Genomic DNA, 19,897 nt, shown 5'->3' with positions numbered 1-19,897 from the left:
TTGAAACTCCCTCAAAAACTTGGGACTGTGTCAAGTTGACAGCTACCTGATGCTAAGGAGATCATATATTAAATGGACAAAGTTTAGATATTTTACCAGTGAAGAAAAATGGATAGCATATCAGCACATGAAATTATGTTAAATGTTATTACTCATTAAGGCAATACAAATTAAAATCACCACGAGATAATTAAAATTGCAAATACTCATGATGTATATTAATGAGCATATAGGAAATGTATATTCTATTGAACTGTTTTAGTTGGCATAGGTTTTGTGCACATTATGTGTGCACAGAATATTGGTACATTACTTAAAGCTCATCTGAGGTAAATATATTCATGATCTTGTTAGAAGTTTCTTAATGAATCATTTTCTACATTATGCTTTTAAGATCCTACAATATTAATTGTTTGGTTTTTAAGAAACAAAGTTTTGCTATATAGCCTAGCATAGTCTTGAATCCGTGATTCCTCCTCTCTCTGCCTCCTCCCTCACTTCCATCACTAACCTGGGTTACTGACTTGGGATATGAGACTTCCCTCCCCCTCCTCTTTTGTATTTCAGCTGTGGATGCAGAAGCACAGCTCTCACTCAAAGGACTAGGAGAGTTTATTTGGAGCCAAATATAAGTGATTATGGCCCAGGAACACAGATTTAGATTCCCTCAAATTTCATGTTTTAGAGTAGTAACAAAACACAGAAACTCAAAAGTGAAGGGACTTTTCAAATATAAAGCAGGGTGATGGGCTGCTAACGGCCTCAGGTGCTATCTGATGTACTCTTAGCTTGTTGGTTGGTAGAAGCTAGTGGTCTGTTAATACATTTCAAAGGATTTTACCTGTCAGTCACAGGAATGTTGGGTTAACACAAAAGTGGGAAAGGAATGACTATTCCAGGGGCTCACGGCGGCCCGCGATAAATTATAATTAGGCTTTGGAGCTGTAACATTTCAGCTTCTCTGGATCATGAAGTTCTAAGCAATTGGTCAGCCTCGCATGGTTGAGTGAAGAGTGAGGCTTCCTACCAGGCTGCCATGAGCATTCTTCAGCCTTAGGGTTGTTTCTTGACAGCTCATTCCTGCCCTGTCATTTTAGTTGTTCATCTCTGTCCTCCTTCGATTGTTTATATGTCCATCTAGTTACACATAGTTCATTGAATTGAATCCTTAGGGGCTGGAGAGATAGATGGCTTAGTAGTTTAGGAACACTGGCTTTGTTTCCAGAGGACCTAGGTTCAATTCGCAGCATCTGCATGGCAGTTCACAGATGTCTGTAATTACGCTTCCAAGGGATCTGATACCCATGCAGGCAGAACACCTTTGCACATAAAATGAAAATTAAAAAATTTACAAATTGAACCTTTTAAGCATTCTCTTAGCCATTCCTGTGCTTCTGATATCAATTCCTTGTTATGTTCTTTTTTGTTTCCACCATATTTAATTTATCTTCAGATACCTTTGTGAGATAAAGTTTTGTTTTAATTTTATTGACAATTTTTAAAAGTCAGTATTCAGAAAACCTTCAAATATTTTGTGTATATCTTAAATCTTAGTGTTGGAACAAATCAGTAACAGTTTATTTACATTTCCTGCCCTTCATACCACGACTATGTTGAGTCTTTTTAGTATGCTTAAACTATCTTGTTAACTTTATGTATTGAAACTTGTCTTCCTTAATGCTTGGAATTATGAATTGCCTTATACAGCTGAACAAAATAAAAACCACATCTGAGCCTTCTTTTTCCCCCTGAACTAGATTTGTCATTTGACATATATGAAGGTCAAATTACTGCATTACTGGGTCATAGTGGAACAGGAAAAAGTACATTGATGAATATTCTTTGTGGATTGTGCCCGCCTTCTGATGGTAAGAATTTTCTCACTTACAAAAAACTCTTAAATTTTTTTAAGTACTATTAATGAAGGAGTCACAGTTGTAGTGATTATTTGTCCTCTACACGTGTGCTAGAAGATTTGGATGAGTGATTGGGGATAGCTATTTCAATGTCGATGAAGAAATTTTTTCTTAATTATATATATACTCATTTCTTAAATAAAAAATTGGCCCCATATTTAATAAAGTAAAAAATAAAATTTTTAATCATTTATTTTTATTTTATTATTTATTTATTTTATATACCTTTTCCATCACATATTTATATGTGTACATATGTTTAGTCCTTATCTTTATGGGAAAACAAGTCAGTAAGTAACTAATTGGAAATTAAATTGCCATTATAAAAAACAGAAGTATCTCAATATGCATCTGAAGGAAAGAATGATAAATAGCAACAGTATCTACTAAAATAAAACTTTAGGAGCAATACCTCAAGGTACTAAATCTAAATCTGGGGCTATTTCATAGTTGTAAACTCTGCAGAATCCTCATGTTTCTGCAATTACCAAATAGTAAATCAGTGAAATAAATTTTATCATAGAGGGGCCAGATTTTATTGAATCTGCATTTCAGCTTTGTAAAAGAGACTTGACCTTCAAAATTAGTGTGACTTTTTTTTGAAATGTTCTCTGACATTAGTCCTAACATCTTACACTTTATACATATGACTTTTTTAAGAGTTCTCCACACGTTTTCACATGATTTAACGTTTTGTTAAGTAGAACATATTACATTCAGCTGAGATAATAAGAAAGCTGGAATTCAAGACATTATTTTGTTCAAGACCATACAATCAGCTTGTGTAAAATCTGTAGATCTTATTTTATTGTCTCATAGTATCTGGAGGTGAAAGAAATCTTAGCTGGGTCTTAAACAGTGTCAGCGTAGAAGTTTCTGTTAAGCTTGTAGTTCGATGTTCTCCCTGCCATGTAATATGGCCTGGAAAGGAAGGAAAATGAGTTTGAAATATGAGTGAAAACTTAACACCAATGCTATGTAAATGAGAATATGTTGTATCTTCCAAATTTATATTAATTCTGGCTTGCATATATGTTATAGGAAACTAAGTTATTAGGTACATCAAAACATGCATTTTTAACACTCAATGTCTTTAATGTAAATATAAATATTTTGCTTTTAGGGTTTGCTTCTATATATGGACACAGAGTCTCTGAAATAGATGAAATGTTTGAAGCAAGAAAAATGATTGGCATTTGTCCACAGTTAGATATAAACTTTGATGTTTTGACAGTAGAAGAAAATTTATCAATTTTGGCTTCAATCAAAGGAATCCCAGCCAACAATATAATTCAAGAAGTATGTTATCCATATATAAACCATCACTGTATTTCCTATAAATTAATATTCTTTGTAATAATTGTACATTAAATATGCTTGAAAATCTAAACATATAAAACCTATCTGGGACAGTAAGTAGAAAATGTGAAGAATTAGATGCCTTTGGAGTCCATATCTTAGCACATGTGAATAATCCATTTTTCATCTGGAGGGCACTTGCTCTCCTCTCCCTTTCCCCCATCTGCGCTGCCCTCTCCTGTCTTCTGCCCATCACTCTCCCTGGCCTCTGTACACACAGAACTTTCAGACTCATCCTTTTCCTTCTCCATTATCGAGCAAGGCACAAAATTTAAACAGACTTCCCCCAAGAACCTTGTTACTATTATTTTCAAAATTATATATGATATTTGTAAAAGTTAAGCACATCCTATCATTTTAAAGTTGATATTAAAGTTAATTTTAAAATTATACTGCTTTAATGATGCTTAAAACACTACTTCAAGACTTAAGATATATAAAAAATAATTTGATGGTTATTGAAATGATACGATCATTAAAATAACATTGTTCATACTTTACTTTTACAGGTGCAAAAGGTTTTACTGGATTTGGATATGCAAGCCATCAAAGATAACCAGGCAAAAAAACTAAGTGGTGGCCAAAAAAGAAAACTATCTTTAGGAATTGCAGTTCTTGGGAATCCAAAGGTAATAGAATGTTAATTTCACTGATGAGATCATTTTAAATTATATTAGGTAGGAAAGAAGGTAATGGGGTTGGAAATAAGGCTCACTGGTTAAGAGCACTGGCTGCTCTTCCAGGGGACCTGTGTTGGATCTATTCCCAGCATCCATATAGCTACTTAGCTGTTTCTCTCTCCAGTTCCAGGGGGATCTGATACACTTTTCTGGCTTCTGAGGTACCAGGCATACATGCAGTACACATATGTACATGCATGCATAGTACTCATATTTATAAAATAATGAATATAATTTTTACAAAATTAAAACAAGAAAAAATTAAAGGGCTAATTAAGATAGTCACTACCCGGGTGCACTGATTTTACATGTGTTTATTTTATGCTTTCTCTAGTTGGTAGAAACAGAGAAGCAACTTTTCCTGCACATAGTTAAAAAACTCATGTGTGCTTACAGCAGAGAGCCTATGGAAACCTCCATCCTCCTTTGTTCCTCTGTTCTAATATAGCATGGGATCAGGATGGATTCTGAATTTTTATTATCTGGGCTTTGTTCTAGCATCCACTATCGTGCTTTTTAAATTAAAAACAACTTGAAGCAAGACGAGGTGGCACATCCCTGTAATCCAGCACTCAAGAAGCTGAGTCAGAAAGATCATGAGTTCAAGGCCACTCTAGGCTACCTAGTAAGGGTCTATTTTAATAAAAAGTTCCCCTCATAAAATAGAAAGAAAAAGTGTCATCACCCCAAAATGCTTTCCTTGAAATGATATAGAACAATCTCTAAATAATCAATTTCTCTATATACATATTCAATTACATATGACAATACACTTAATATTTGCCACCTTGTATGATTGTCATTATCAATGTCTTACATATAAGTAACCAAGGAAAAGATTCACTTACAATTTTAAACATTTATACAGCTTTACGTAACTGTGAAAAACAGTTTTGGGTGAGAATGCTAACTTGAAATAGAGAAAATGTCCAGTATCCACCTGAGTTTTATTTGTTTTCTTTCTTTTTTCATATCCATGTTCACTCAGATACTATTGCTAGACGAACCAACAGCGGGGATGGACCCCTGCTCTCGTCATATTGTTTGGAATCTCCTTAAGTACAGGAAGGCTAACAGAGTGACAGTATTCAGTACTCATTTTATGGATGAAGCTGACATTCTTGCTGGTGAGAATTTTGCTTTTAAAAGATAAGGTCACAAGCCCGAAGTGAGGTAAACGTGAAAATGCTAAATCCCAAGAAATAAATGTTTATCTAATAGTGTATATGATAAACAAAAAAGATTTTTTAAAACTAAAAATTATATATTTCTGTGTTCAGTGTTTCCCAAATCATCCTCAGTTTCAGTGAGTTCAAAAAAGAACTCACATAAGAGTTTCCATATTTTCATACTCATTATATAATTAATTTATTATAGCAAAAGGCTATGAAGCAAGCTTAGCAAATTGCTGAATCACATGAGGCACAATCTGGAGGAAGCCAGGCACAGATTCCCAGAGTCTCTTAATTTCTTCATGCTTTTCTTATAACCATATTTATGAAATAGTGTCTTCTAGTTTCTTAGAGACTCAGTGTCCATGGTCATAGAGCTACTCTTCCTAACACAGAACATTTCTAGACACCCTAAAAGAAAAAAAGCGTTTGGCATAAACTATATATGTGTGTGTGTGTGTGTGTGTGTGTGTGTGTGTGTGTGTGTGTGTGTGTAGAGTTTTTGACACTAATAGGAATCTTTCTCTATCCATACCCCCAGATACTAGTTAAGGGCCGGCTTTGTAAGCAGGTTGTTCTAAGGCAGGTTCCCCTGGCCTGTGAACCATTTATGTGCAGTTTTGTATATACACATATACACACATACAATCTAGGTTTAAGCTGGAATTGGTTTCTAACACCTAGAAGAGAGGCGTGAGAGTTGGAACTACTGTACCGTAGTGTAGTGCAATAGATGGCTAAGCTCATTCATCTCTGCAGTATCTCAACCAAAAAGAATCCAGTGAACTAACCTTTTTATTTTTGTTTCTATGTTTCCTTTTTTGTACATATGGTTACACAGGAATCATGAAAAGTTTATTATAAGTTTCTTTAGGAAGATTCTGAGCTATATGGGGTATGCACTCTGGAGTCAGGCTGCCTGAGTACGGTTCCTGGCTTTATTATGTTAGTAGCTCTGTGAATCATGTCTAAACAGTGTATATTTTTCTTCTCTCAATATTCTTATCTGAAAAATAGGTGATGATTGTTTAGCGTCTTTCTCATAAGGTTGTTGTGATGATTTAGTGTGATGATATAATACTTGGATGTATGCCATAATTAACATAGCAATTGAAATGTGAATTCCACTTTGTAGATAGGAAAGCTGTCATATCACAAGGAATGCTGAAATGTGTTGGTTCTTCAATTTTCCTAAAAAGTAAATGGGGAATCGGCTACCGCCTGAGGTAACACCTTTCTTCTGTGACTTTATTCTCATTGTGTTTTTGCTTGACCCACTGTTAGTATTTTTAAGGCTTGCTATTATTGTGTCTTAAATGTGTTTAGTGATATAATTTAAAGCGTTGAGAATTTTGTTGTTTGTGGAGCAATCCTAACATGGTGAATTTGGCTTTCTCTAGCATACACATTGACAGATACTGCGCCACGGAGTCGCTGTCCTCCCTGGTTAGGCAGCACATTCCTGCAGCCACTGTGCTGCAGCAGAATGACCAGCAGCTGGTGTACAGCTTGCCTTTCAAAGACATGGACAAATTTTCAGGTATGTTTTTCAATGTCTTGATTGACTGGTGCTTTTGTTTTTTAAAGATTTTATTTATTATGTATACAGTGTTCTGTCTGCATGTACACCTGCAGGTCAGAAGAGGGCACCAGATCTCATTACAGATGGTTGTGAGCCATCATGTGGTTGCTGGGTCTTGAACTCAGGACCTCTGGAAGAGCAGACAGTGCTCTTAACCTCTGAGCCATCTCTCCAGCCCCCATACTTTTGTTTTTTGAAATGCACTTTCCTGATTGCCTTTTTTGATTATTTTTCTATGTAATATTTCTAAGTGGCTGGAGCTTGTAGTTTTTCTACTTTATCTTGTCTTTGAACCTGAAATATTGCATACTAATGTGTGTACTTTTTGTTTTATAAATTAAGTCTGGTTCTGTTGGTGCCCATATGTAATCATAGCACTTGGGAGACAGAGGCAGCCGGAAGATGGCTATGGGGGGAGGCCAGTCTAGTCTGCATAGCAAGTCCCAGGCAAACCCAACCAGTTCTACAGTGGCAGACCCTGCTTTTAAAAAAGCCAGAATTTGTTGTAGGCTTCCTGAGGACAAGAAGTGTATGTGCGTGTTTTTTTTTGTTTGTTTTTTGTTTTGTTTTGTTTTCTAGACAGGGTTTCTCTGTGGTTTTGGAGCCTGTCCTGGAACTAGCTCTTGTAGACCAGGCTGGTCTCGAACTCACAGAGATCTGCCTGCCTCTGCCTCCCAAGTGCTGGGATTAAAGGCTTAAAGGCGTGCGCCACCACCGCCCGGCTTACGTGCGTGTTCTTTTGTTGTTGTTTGGCTTTGGTGTATAAGTGTGTAGGGAGACTTTGTACATGTTTTCAAATAATTTCTAATTTCAGAATAAAATATAAATTATTTTAATTTAGAGTTATTATCATTATTTTACATATTTAAGTGATATAAAATATTTATTAATTTTAATTTATAACATGCTGAAGTTCTAATTGATATTTTTCTGCAAATAAAATTTCCTTGGCATTCCTCGGAATTTATAATAATGTTGAAAACATCCCGAGACCAAAGTCTTTACCACTATGCTAAGTAAATTTAATCATATTCTAATTTTTTCTTTCTTTTCTTTCTTTCCTTCCTTCCTTTCTTTTTTCTTCCTTCCTTTTTTCTTTTTTCTCTGCCTTTCTCCCCCCCCCTTCCTCCCTTCCTCCTCTCTCCTCTCTCACTCCTTTCTCCTGTCACATTGTAGTCCAGGCTGTCTTGGAACTCACCAACACCATGTAGTGCTGCGTGGTCTTAATTTCATGATAGTCCTCTTGCCTCAGTTTATAGCGTGCCGAGGTCACAGACATGAATAACTATGCTTGACTTATACCCATTTTGGAATTTATTTTAGACTATTTGTATTATTTTGAATGGTATTATAGGTCAGTTTTTATTACTCTTATTTTATATTATGTGTGTGTGTGTGGGGGGAGTATTTGCATGTGAGTATACGTGCCTGTGGAGTCTTTTCAGAGGTGTTAGATTCCCGTGAGCTGGAGTTAGAGGCAGGTGTGAGCTACTCTAACATTGGAGCAGGAAACTGAACTTATGTCCTCTGTAAGAGCATATTTGCTTTTAACTATTGAGCCATCTCTCCAGCCCTCTACATGACTTATGAGAGCTCTATACTATTTGACCTGTTTTTTTCTTTTAGGCTTGTTTTCTGCTCTAGACATTCATTCAAATCTGGGCATTATTTCATATGGTGTTTCCATGACGACATTGGAAGATGTATTCTTAAAGCTAGAAGTTGAAGCAGAAATTGACCAAGCAGGTAAAAATATCACCCAGTGAACTGGATAGGACAAATAATTATATAAGCAAATAAACTATGCAAGCATATGAAGTTTGTGTTGCTTTGTGGGACCAAGGACAGAAGTAAATAAATAGCTTAAGTATTTGTTAACTGTGATAGAAATTATGAAGGAAATGATATTATATTCTTGAAAGGTTTTATTGAGAATGAAGTGAGATGTCAATTACCAGAAAAATCCAGACATTCAAACATTCTAGAGCAAAATATAGCAGATAAAGAAAATTTCTACTTACATGTGTTGAGACATTAGTTAGATGTCTTTGAGGTAAAAACACACAGGTCACCATGGCAGGAACCATGAGGAAAGTTAGACACATTGATGTCAGAGAGGAGACCAATGGCTGGGTCATGTTTTGCTTCTGAACATCTGAGAAGAACTTTAAGTTTTTAGTACAATGTCAAAGGGTTTTGAGCAAAGGAATAACTTAGTCATTCCTTATTTGTGTTTTACTGAACACATTCTTGGCTTGGAAGGTAGCTCTGTTATAGAGCACTTGTCTGGTATCTTGAAGATTCTGGGTTTCAAGTCCAGCATTGAAAAAGTGTTTCTAATTATTGAATGATAACTGTAGTATGAAAGAAGATCCGAAGATGAGTGAGGAAACTTGTAAGTTTTAGTTTGAATTAGAGTGGCAAGGAATGGATTTGTGTTGTATTGATCTCAGCAGTAATGATTTGCTGAGGAGTGTTAGGGAGGGATCAAGAAATCGTAAGTTTTTCCTTTGAAAACCTGGTATAGGATTGCTGCTTCCTGAGAGTAGAGGAACAGGGTTATGTAAGGACAGAATGCATTTGTGGTTTCACTGTTGGAGATGTGTTTGAAACTTAAGTGGAGATGTGAGGGCTAGAGATGTATATCTTGAAGTCACAACTATTCTATGGACATAGGGAAGAACACTGGGATAGGGAGGATAGAAATGTATAAAGGGGCAACCTCCAATGGTGAGCATCAGGAAGCAAGAGAAGGGCTGACAATTAGAATTTTTCACTAAAGAACAGAGAAGCAAAATTTTAGAAAAACTACCTTTGGGGAAGAGAAAGTGGACATTTAATTGTCAAATAGCATACAGACAAAGTGAGGGAAGAAAATAGTTTTGGAAACAGGATAATGAGGCACTTGGTAGTGAGGAAGATAGTAGTGGCCTTGCCAAGAGCATGTTGGGTGCTGTGGCAAAGAGTGAAGCTGGACCTATGTAGTGTAAAATAGCAATGTGAGCTGAGAATTTTATGATTGAAACTTAACATGTGTTCAACTTTAGTAGATGCTGACAAAATGTGTAAAGAGTTCAATTTTTGTTCCACATCACTTCCAGATTCATCCTGTAAAGTTGACATGTCTTAGTTTTTTTATTTTTGAACTTTCTGTGTTTGTTTACTTTTATTGGCATTAGATTATAGCGTGTTTACACAGCAGCCGCTGGAAGAAGAAATAGATTCAAAATCTTTCGATGAAATGGAACAGAGTTTACTTATTCTTTCTGAAACCAAAGCTTCTCTAGTGAGCACCATGAGCCTTTGGAAACAGCAAGTGTCTACAATAGCAAAGTTTCATGTCCTCACATTGAAGCGGGAAAGCAAGTCAGTGCGCTCAGTGTAAGTGTAGTTAGCATTCTTCTGAACGCTTGTCTTTTTGAGGTTGCTGATTGGATTTGCTGTCCGGAGTTATAAATAATGACATGTACACAGCTTTGTAGTTTTGAAATATTAAAATGACAATTTCACAGTATCAAAGGTACAGTAGTTTTATCACAGACCCGTTGTACTTTATTTTTTATTTATATTGATTGGTTGGTTGATTGATTGATTGATTGATTGATTAATTAATTGGTTGATTGATTGGTTGACTGAGACCAGAGTCTCACTGTGTAGCACATGGCTAGCATGGAACTCACTTAGTAGAGCAGGTAGGCCTCAACATAACAGAAATTTACCTGTTTACTTCCTAAGTGCTGGGATTAAAGGTGTGCACTACTGTGTCAAGCTCTATATTCTTATTTTCTAAACTGGGATTTGTTCTCTCATCTTTAAAATGATGAAGTGACATCTAATACTATCTTATGTCTTACTTTTGAATTATTGTCATTATATTTACATTTCTCTTTTTCACTCATATCTTTTCATAATTTTTCCATTTATTAATTTTTATAATTGTTTTTAGTAAATAGCAGGAAAAACACATTTTATCCCTTTTATCAGATGAAGAAGGCTGAAACATAAAGAAATCTATATAGCTAATAGCTAGGATTGAAAAAATTCTCTACGTAATTTTATTCTCTCTCAGTTAGTACTCCCTTTCTCCCCAGTCTGAGAATGACTTATGGAAAATTAAATCATATATCTATCTTATTAGAGCCAAAATGATTGTAGGAATAAAATTTAATAAGAACATTCATAAATGTATGAAATATTCTGGAGTTATTTGAGGTTTTGACCAAATTTATTTAGTATCAAACAAATGTTAGTCAAGTATCTGATTTGTTTCTTTATCAATTGCCCTGAAAAAACTTTTTTTTTTAGTCAACATGTTTTAGTTTATTTAGTTTAACATCACTTTGATAATACATTCTCTGGCAAACAATTAAAGTGACTTAATTCAGATTGCTGTTATAAAATACCAGAGCTGGGTGCTTTTGGAGGTTGGAAGTCAAGGATCCCAAGTGTCAGCACAGTAAAGGCTCTTTTCTTTCCTTGAAGAACGTTACCATTTAGTTGCATGTGGTAGTGATTTCTTTTTGTGTTTTGAAAGAACGTGCAAACCAGCACACTAACATGTACTTAATGGTGTCACTTTAATAGGGGCGCTAATCCCATTATAAGGGCCTTATCTAGTTTGCATTACTTTCCAGAGTTCCTGTCTTCAGATATCATCAGATTAAAGATTAGGGCTTCATAATGTAAATTTGAGAGACACAAACATTGAGTTTAAGACAAAAAAAGTTATATAGTCAAATATACTAGGAACTGTTTCTTCTGATATTCTCTCAAAGAATAGTTAGCAGGTATGAATACCATGGAAATTTTTTTTGGTTTTGTAATGTAAAATTTTAATATTAATCTGAAGTTTCCATATATTCTTCAGTCATGATTTTTTTTCTTAAAACATCTACTAACTTACAGATTTTGATTTAAATACAGCATGTTTTGAGGGATGCTGATTTCAGAATATTTAAAATGGTGTAATCATTTTGTTTTGTTTATTTGTTTTTTGAAATAGCGTTTCTCACACAGGCTGCTCTCCAATTCTCAGCCTCCTGCTTCAGCTCCCCAAGGTCTGGGTTTATACAAGTACATTAACATGCCCAGCAAAAATGGTTTTTAAGAATACAAGTAGTTTAAATGGAAGTTGTAAATTATTAAATTAAGTGTGATGGCCTAAACACTCTAGTATCCGAGATACATTATATAATATGTAGATACTTTATAGGCAAGAACTGCTTCTCTATGGCATTACAATGTCCTTTTGTAGTTCTCTATATTCATGGTACTGCAGTACGATAATGTGCAGGTATGTATGGCATACTATGCATCTTATAATACAGTTTGACAGTATCTCACTGGAGCAGTAGCAGTTAATGTAATTAAATTGTGATAAGTAGCCAGGCAGTGGTGGCGCACGCCTTTAATCCCAGCACTCGGGAGGCAGAGGCAGGTGGAGCTCTGAGTTTGAGGCCAACCTGGTCTACAAGAGCAAGAGCTAGTTCCAGGACAGGATCTAGAACTACAGAGAAACTCTGTCTCGAAAAAAAAAATGTGATAAGTATGAAAATTTTAAATTGCAGGTTTTTCACTATTTTAATTTTCTTTCCTGTACTTACAATATTTTTGTCAGTGTATGAAAAGTAAATGACTAGAATAGAGTCTGAGCAAGAAGCAGTTCCTTCAGAAATATAGAAACATTTATAGAAAATATAGAAACATTTATGATAATACTTATTTCTTTAACAGTTTTATGTTTATATGTCCTATAATTTAAGAGAGAATCTTATCTAAATATACTTTTAAAACTTTTTCTTCTCTTTACCTAAAATTTATTACTCTATAATCTTGATATTCCCACTTTGCTTTTTCTCCAATATTCGTATCAGGTCAGTTTTGGTAACAGGTTTTTAGTAAGTTTTTACTTGTCTTTGTTTTTTGTTCATTTTCTTTGTTTACTTTTGTAATTGAGTATTGAATTTATACTAATATGAAGAAAGATCTCTGATCAATTTGTATGCTAATGTATCTTAAGCTATATTATTATTTTTTTTCTTGCAGGTTGCTTCTGCTTTTAATTTTTTTTGCAGTTCAGATTTTTATGTTTTTGGTACATCATTCTTTTAAAAATGCTGTGGTTCCCATCAAACTTGTTCCAGATTTGTATTTCCTAAAACCTGGAGATAAACCTCATAAATATAAAACAAGCCTGCTGCTTCAAAATTCTACTGGTGAGAGGGTGTGAAGGTCTGTGAATGTGTGTTGGCTGGGGCTAGGGATGAAGGGTTGATGAAGTTCAGAGTAAAGTGAGCATGATCTAGTATTGTAAAATCTAAATTAAATACTTACTGATACTGACTAATAACAGAAATAATGTTTTAGTTTAAGTGTAATTGGCAGTTTTAAAAATACTCTAATATTCTGCTTATAATTATTAAATTCTTTTTAAAGATAGTAGTAAGTTCTTACAGGCGTATTTTACCTCAGAATTTAACGATGGTCTTTGAGGCCTAGCCTTAATGCACCCTCAGGGTTCAGAGAGGATGCTATAGCAATCGAAGGCTAGGGATCTGAGGGCGAGGAATGAATCCCTCATTCTGTGCTTCTTCGTGCTAGTTCCTTTGTATTGTCTTGCTTTTATCCTAATTCTCCTGCCCTACTTCTTACTTCTCCTAGCTTCTTCCACTATTCTAAAAACTCTTCTCCTTGGGAGCCTTGAAGCAATAAATTACAGGAGTTACCTCCTCACTGGAGCATATTCCTAGGGTAGGTGAAAAGGGAGCTGAGCCATTGCCATGGCAACATAAGGTCCCAAGGCCGTAGGAGCAAGAGCGTGACCAGGGGGGCACAGGGTCCAATGACAACTTTGAGACACAGGTCCATTGTTAACAGACTGGCAAGTGAAGAACTGGGATGCCCTTCCTAGGGTGCTCTGCACAGCAACCTGTCCATATATCTGTGACTCTGATCTTGTGCAAGCTGTAAAGTTTTAAATTTATGATATATTTATGAAAAGCCTTTAGTTCAGTTTGAAATTGCTCTGAGGTGAAAGTGAGCTAATTGTGTGTGCAGTTAGTCTGAGCCAGATAACAAAGTAGTCTTTTAAGTGTCCCTAGTCCTTGTGGGGCAGATAGATCCAGTTATGGAGCACATCCCAGTATGTATTCTATATATCAAGATTATACAGCCAAATGAAAAGTCATCTTTTTTTTTTTTTTTTGGACTTTTTCGAGACAAGGTTTCTCCGTAGCTTTTGGTTCCTGTCCTGGAACTAGCTCTTGTAGACCAGGCTGGCCTCGAACTCACAGAGATCCGCCCGCCTCTGCCTCCCGAGTGCTGGGATTAAAGGCGTGCGCCACCGCCGCCCGGCTAAAAGTCGTCTTCTTGACAACACTAAGATGTATGTGCCCAGGAGATGAAATATTTTCATGAGATAAACACACAAGCAGTGGGAAAACACCTGAAGCTATTCTTAGGGAAGAAATGATTGAATTCAGGAGAGAAAGTGCAGACAGGAGCAACTGGTTTCCACAGCCAGTAACTCCACAGCCTTTCCAGGTGGGACTCCCTCTCAGAGAATCACTCAAAGGTCAGCCTGTTGAACACTAGGTGTCACTGCTGTATTCTATCTTTAATGGCCTAACAGAAGTTCATGATATTCTTAATGAACTTCAGGTTGTAAAGTTCTCCTTAGCAAGAGCTATCTATATTGATATTGATATCGATAGATAGTATATCGATGGATAGATAGTATTTCCACATATTTATTGAGATTTAAAGATTCACCAAAAACTATGTGAAGAATTGGTTGTAAGTAAGAAATAAGTCTTACTTACATGTAAGTATTTATACCTGAATATCTTGTTTGCAGTTGATAATTTTGCATTTACTATTTTTATTCTAACTATATAATTGATGAAAAGTTTTTTCATACTTTTATTGACTTGAGATAATTTTAAATTAGGATTCTAAGTTTTCAAAATATTAGAACTTAGTAAAGAACTTCATTTATTCATGTTCAGCTTTTTTATAACATCTTAGGTAAATAACCCATAATCTGAAGACTTGCAGAAACTATGTTACTATGGAATTCATTATGGTTAAAATACGATGTTAAGTATGATACATAACCTTGATCTTTTCTGAAAAAGATGCATTTAGCATGGAGAATCTCTTCAATTAGAAAATATTTTACAGTTTACCTTTTTCACTTAGAAATCGTGTCTTCAATATGTATTTTATGTAGCTAGAATACAATACTTTGTGAAATCTCTTAATTTTGATTTTTATGCATACCTAAAAATTATATATCTCAAATATATCTGTTCTTTCATTTTTACTGCATTATAGAAATTCTAGTATTTTCAGTGTTTGTCTCTTCATTACTTTCTGTAGCATTTCTTTTGAATCTGTACTCTATTGCTGTCCAAAATGAAACTTGCATGTGTGTATATATAAAATGTATATGTAAGCGTATACATACATACACACATATACATGTATATGCATACATATGTAGTATATGTATATACAGTACACATAAACACATGCATACACACATTAGATACTTTCTTATCCTTTGAGAGCATAAGTTACATAGTTACATCACTTGTGGTCTAGCTCTTTTCTATAGTGATATTTTATTCATATTTTCATAAGTAAAGCTTGCCTGAATATCAAAAGGGCAAAGCTAAGCCATTAGAGGTCAGACAGTCTTGGCTGTTTTGCTTTTCTGACTTTTAGGCAAGTTTAACATAAAAAAAGAAATCCATATACTTTTCTTGATTATGTAGCCACTCTCTAGTGTCCAGAGATCAGTTAAGGTCCTTGGTAAGGAGAAAATTTTGTGTTGTGAAGCTGAAAAGTACCGCTTCTTATGGTATTCATACTGCACTCAGTCTGCCCTGTCATTCATTCAGTTACTGAGAGTGCCTGGTTTGTGAGATTGGGGTTTCTCTGTAAGTCACATCTGTTCTGCTTTGGTTCCTGGCTTCTCTGTGGTGCAGCAGGACTGTTTCCACCCTTTGGACATATCGTAACACAAACCGGATTCAGCTTTTTTTTTAATTTTTTTTTGGTTTTGAGTTGGTTAGGTAGAAGACTAATTTTTGTGGTTTGTTATTTTTACATAATTAAAATTATCAAATAGATAGTTTTTACTCTTTATTCAGATTTCATGATAACTTTTTTTACTGTTATTAATATTTCTGTAGGCAGCAGATAAAATTTTCGCAGTCACCAGGTTCTGTTGAAAGCCTTGCATGTGTGTTCTGTCATCTAGTTGTCAAGCCACTGTTGCGTTAAGTAGTTATACTTCTTTCTTTTGACAGAGGAGGAAACAAGATCTAGACTATCACTGTAACTTGCTTGAAGGATGTTTAGTGTAAGTGGTACAACTTGGGTTTGAATCTTGGCCTACCAGCTACAGAGCCAATGCTCTTACCAATATGTAGCCCAAAGATAAAAGATCTTCTTGAAAGAGCACTCTCTCCTAATGTAGTTAAAAGTCAGGCTGGGTCATATGGCACACACCTTTAATCCCAGCATTTGGGAGGCAGAGGCAGGAGGATCTCTGTGAGTTCGAGGCCAGCCTGCACTACAGAGCAAGTTTCAGGACAGGTCCAAAAGCTACAGAGAAATCCTGTTTCGAAAAAATTGAAAAAAAAAAAAGTAAATTACGTTTCTTATTTGAACTGATTCTTTATTATTCTCATTTTCTAATCCAGACTCAGATATCAATGATCTTATTAACTTTTTCACACACCAGAACATAATGGTGACAATGTTTAATGACAGTGACTATGTGTCTGCTGCTCCCCATAGTGCAGCTTTAAATGTGGTGCTTGCAGAAAAGGTAAGAGTGTTAGACGTGAGTACTCATTTACAAGTTATAAAGTACTAAAGTGGTTACTTATCCATTAATCATGAATCACAGTCTATTTTTAGAAATGATTAAAAATAATCAGTTTTGTTTGTGGTAGATTTTATGCCCTGGTAAGTGACCAGTAAAATCTTTTTATTTTATTTTCATGTTATATTTTTGCTTAAAATACCTGCATATTTCAAGCTAGGATATCTTAGTTGTCATCACTTTTCCTGTCCCTTGTTGAAGCTGTTTTTTCACAGTGCCTAATAAAATTTAATTAATTAAAAGATTTAATTAATCTAATGAAGTTAGTTAGCAAGAACAGTTTGGGCTTTAGTGATATCAGTATTCTTATATAAAGAATGTGATAAGTCTTCTCTTTAAATTGCAGGACTATGTTTTTACAGCTGTTTTCAACAGTACTATGGTTTATTCTTTACCAGTAATGATGAACATCATTAGTAACTACTATCTTTATCATTTAAATGTGACTGAAGCTATCCAGATCTGGAGTACCCCATTCATTCAAGTAAGCAAATATACACAAAGATGAATTCAACTGTGGAAATGTCGTAACGTTAAAAGTTGAAGTGGGGAATTTAGGGGTCTCCAGGAGTAGTATGCCTTAAATCCAGAGCAGCTCTTTTTGATGCTGGTAGGTTTGTGAAACCCTGATATTTTAGTTGTAGACAAGAATGAACATTGTTTAGTATTGGGGGGGATGGGTTTTGGGATCTAGCCACTGAGATATTGAAAGAAATCTTGAGAAGTCCACGGGCAACCATTTTTACTTTAAGTAGCTGTCTTACACTTTTTTTATTGCTGCAAAGAGACACTATGTGTGCAGTTAGTCTGAGCAACTAACTCATGGCAACTGTTACAAAGAAAACATTTAATTGAACTGGCAGCTTACAGTTTCAGTTATTTAGTCAATTATCATCATGACAGGGAACATGGCAGTGTGCAGGCAGACTTAGAACTGGCTACATCTTGACCAGAAAGTGGCAGGAAGTTGATTAACTTTCATACTGAGCGAAGCTTGAGAAAAGAGACTTTAAAGCCCACCCCCACAGTGACACACTTACTCCAACCAAACCACACCTACTCCAGCAAGGCCACACCTCCCAAGAGTGCCTTTCTTTTTGGGGTGCCATTTTCTTTCAAATCACCGCTGTAGCAAAATGTTGAAGGTCAAGAACAACAAGACAGTGATGTACTGTTTCTACATCATCTATGAAAAAGTGGGCCAGGACCATGATGCTTGTTAGAATGTGGATTATGTTCTAATGCAGAGTACCTTTTCTGTTCATGAGTGTATCACCTTACATAAAAATGGTAGAGATGAGTCCAGGATTTACTCTTAGAATGCTCCACTAGCAGGTGCAAGAAACTGGGTTTGGTCTCTAACACAAAGATTAGGGTGAGAAAGGATAGAGAAATGAACTTGTTGAGGGTAGTATAACACCCAAAGCAACCTAAGTCTCAGGTAATCTGCATTTGGATGTCAGTTACTTTTTGACCTGCCTGGAAGAGTTAGCTGACTCCTTAGGGTAACAAGGGACATGGAGATAGAGGAGTTAAAGTCACCCTTGTTTGGGAGATGTTCTTGATTCTTTAGGAAAATAAGCTTGGATATAGCTTTTTCCGATGGGAAAAAAGGAAGGATCAAGATCCTATTTGACGCAGTCATAAAAGAATTCACACAATAAGTGAAACATACCAAAAATTGTTTTTAGGTCTTTTTTGTCACTGCATCTGGCCACTGGTAGATATGCTAATTGTTTATTACACATACTAATTAGTGGCAGAGTTGGCAGTGTAGCCCGGCACTTCTTGGTAATAAACCTGTTATTCGTCCATACCCTGTGGTAGATATCTTAATGTCTTTCTTTAGAAATTTTAATGCTCTTTCAGGATATTCTAAGGCATTCTAAAGTGGTTCACATTCATTTTCTGTTGTGTTTGCCTTTCAGGAAATTACTGATATAGTCTTTAAAGTTGAACTATATTTTCAAGCAGCTTTGCTTGGCATTATCGTTACTGCAATGCCACCTTACTTTGCCATGGAAAATGCGGAGAATCATAAGGTAATTGTTCAGACAAAACAAATTACAGGTATCATGTTCTGTCAATCCTGAGGACCTGAGTTAGATCCCTAGAATCCACATGGTAGAAGGAAAGAACCAATTCCTCCAAATTGCCCTCTGATACCTACATGTACCACACATGTGTACACATAAGTCAATTTAAAACATGTTTTATTATGTTAGTTAAAAAAATAAATAGGGGCTGGAGAAATGCCTCAGCTGTTAAGAGCACTTGCTTTCCTTGCAGAGGACCCTGGATCAGCTCTGAGTATTCACATGTCAGCTCACAACTGCCCGTTACTCTTGTTCCAGGGAATTCTGTATCCTCATTTGCCCTCCATGGGCCCCTGCATGCATGTGGTACTATAACCTCACACAGACACACACAGACACACATGATTAAATATCTTAAATAAGATAAAAATAGCAGGTTTCTATTGCTGCTAGTAAGAAGGATTATATATATATTTGCCTCATAGTAAACTTTAAGAGTATTTAATTTGGAAATGTCTTAGTTATGTTTCTGTTGCTAAGATAAAACAACATTACCGAGAGCAACTTACAGGGAAGGAGTTTATTTAACTTACACTTCCAGGTCTATTACTGAATGAAGTCAGGGCCAGGAACTCAAGCAAAGCAAAGGAACCCAAAGGCAGGAACTGAAGCAGAGGTCATGGAGGAAAGCTGCTTATTCGCCTGCCATGGCTTACTCCCCCTGCTTTCTTACACCATTAACCTATTCTCTGGTTTGTGATTTATGTATTTCAAAAGCATATAAATGGATATACAGTGTGTATTCGACATTATTATTTATTATTATTATTATTATTATTTGTTGTTGTTGTAGGAGCTGCGGGCTGCATTCCTGCCACCCATCTCCCGGCCGCCTGACTAGCTTACACACCAAAATAACAACACATAAACTGTATTCTTTTAAACACTGCTTGGCCCATTTCTATTAATGTGTGTAGCACCACAAGGTGTGCTTACCAGGAACATTCTAGCCTACATCCATCCTGGGTCGGAGCTTCATCACGTCTGCCCTGGTGATGAGCTGCATTGCGTCTGTCCCTGAGAGGAGCTGCCCTGTATCTGAGCTCACTTCCTCTTCCTCCCAGCATTCTGTTCTGTTACTCCACCCACCTAAGGGATGGCCTACCAAATGGGCCAAGGCAGTTTGTTTATTAACCAATGACCTTCCTCCATCATTTCCCCTTTTTCTGTTTAAACAAAAAAAGGGAAGGCTTTAAC

General features: G+C 35.8%; 1 protein-coding gene across 2 annotated transcripts in view; it reads left to right on the top strand.

Annotated features, from left to right (window-relative positions):
- The window catches only part of Abca5 (ATP binding cassette subfamily A member 5), a 74,827-nt gene that overhangs the window by 24,824 nt on the left and 30,106 nt on the right, over nt 1-19,897 (top strand). For both annotated transcript variants that reach the window (XR_009057390.1, XM_057774266.1), the window contains exons 12-23: nt 1,758-1,868; nt 3,040-3,215; nt 3,785-3,904; nt 4,944-5,082; nt 6,263-6,353; nt 6,528-6,667; nt 8,336-8,455; nt 9,889-10,090; nt 12,755-12,924; nt 16,420-16,547; nt 16,951-17,088; nt 18,533-18,646. Coding sequence is in view for 1 of the 2 variants with exons in the window: in XM_057774266.1 (XP_057630249.1) it covers nt 1,758-1,868; nt 3,040-3,215; nt 3,785-3,904; nt 4,944-5,082; nt 6,263-6,353; nt 6,528-6,667; nt 8,336-8,455; nt 9,889-10,090; nt 12,755-12,924; nt 16,420-16,547; nt 16,951-17,088; nt 18,533-18,646 (1,649 nt within the window). In the remaining variant the exon portion in view is untranslated. The remainder of the gene's footprint in view (nt 1-1,757; nt 1,869-3,039; nt 3,216-3,784; nt 3,905-4,943; nt 5,083-6,262; nt 6,354-6,527; nt 6,668-8,335; nt 8,456-9,888; nt 10,091-12,754; nt 12,925-16,419; nt 16,548-16,950; nt 17,089-18,532; nt 18,647-19,897) is intronic.

Source organism: Chionomys nivalis, chromosome 7 (genome assembly GCF_950005125.1).
Source record: "Chionomys nivalis chromosome 7, mChiNiv1.1, whole genome shotgun sequence".
In the NCBI taxonomy this organism is placed as follows: domain Eukaryota; kingdom Metazoa; phylum Chordata; class Mammalia; order Rodentia; family Cricetidae; genus Chionomys; species Chionomys nivalis.
The sequence above is the reverse complement of the archived record's forward strand: the minus strand, read 5'-3'. Positions and strand labels throughout refer to the sequence as shown.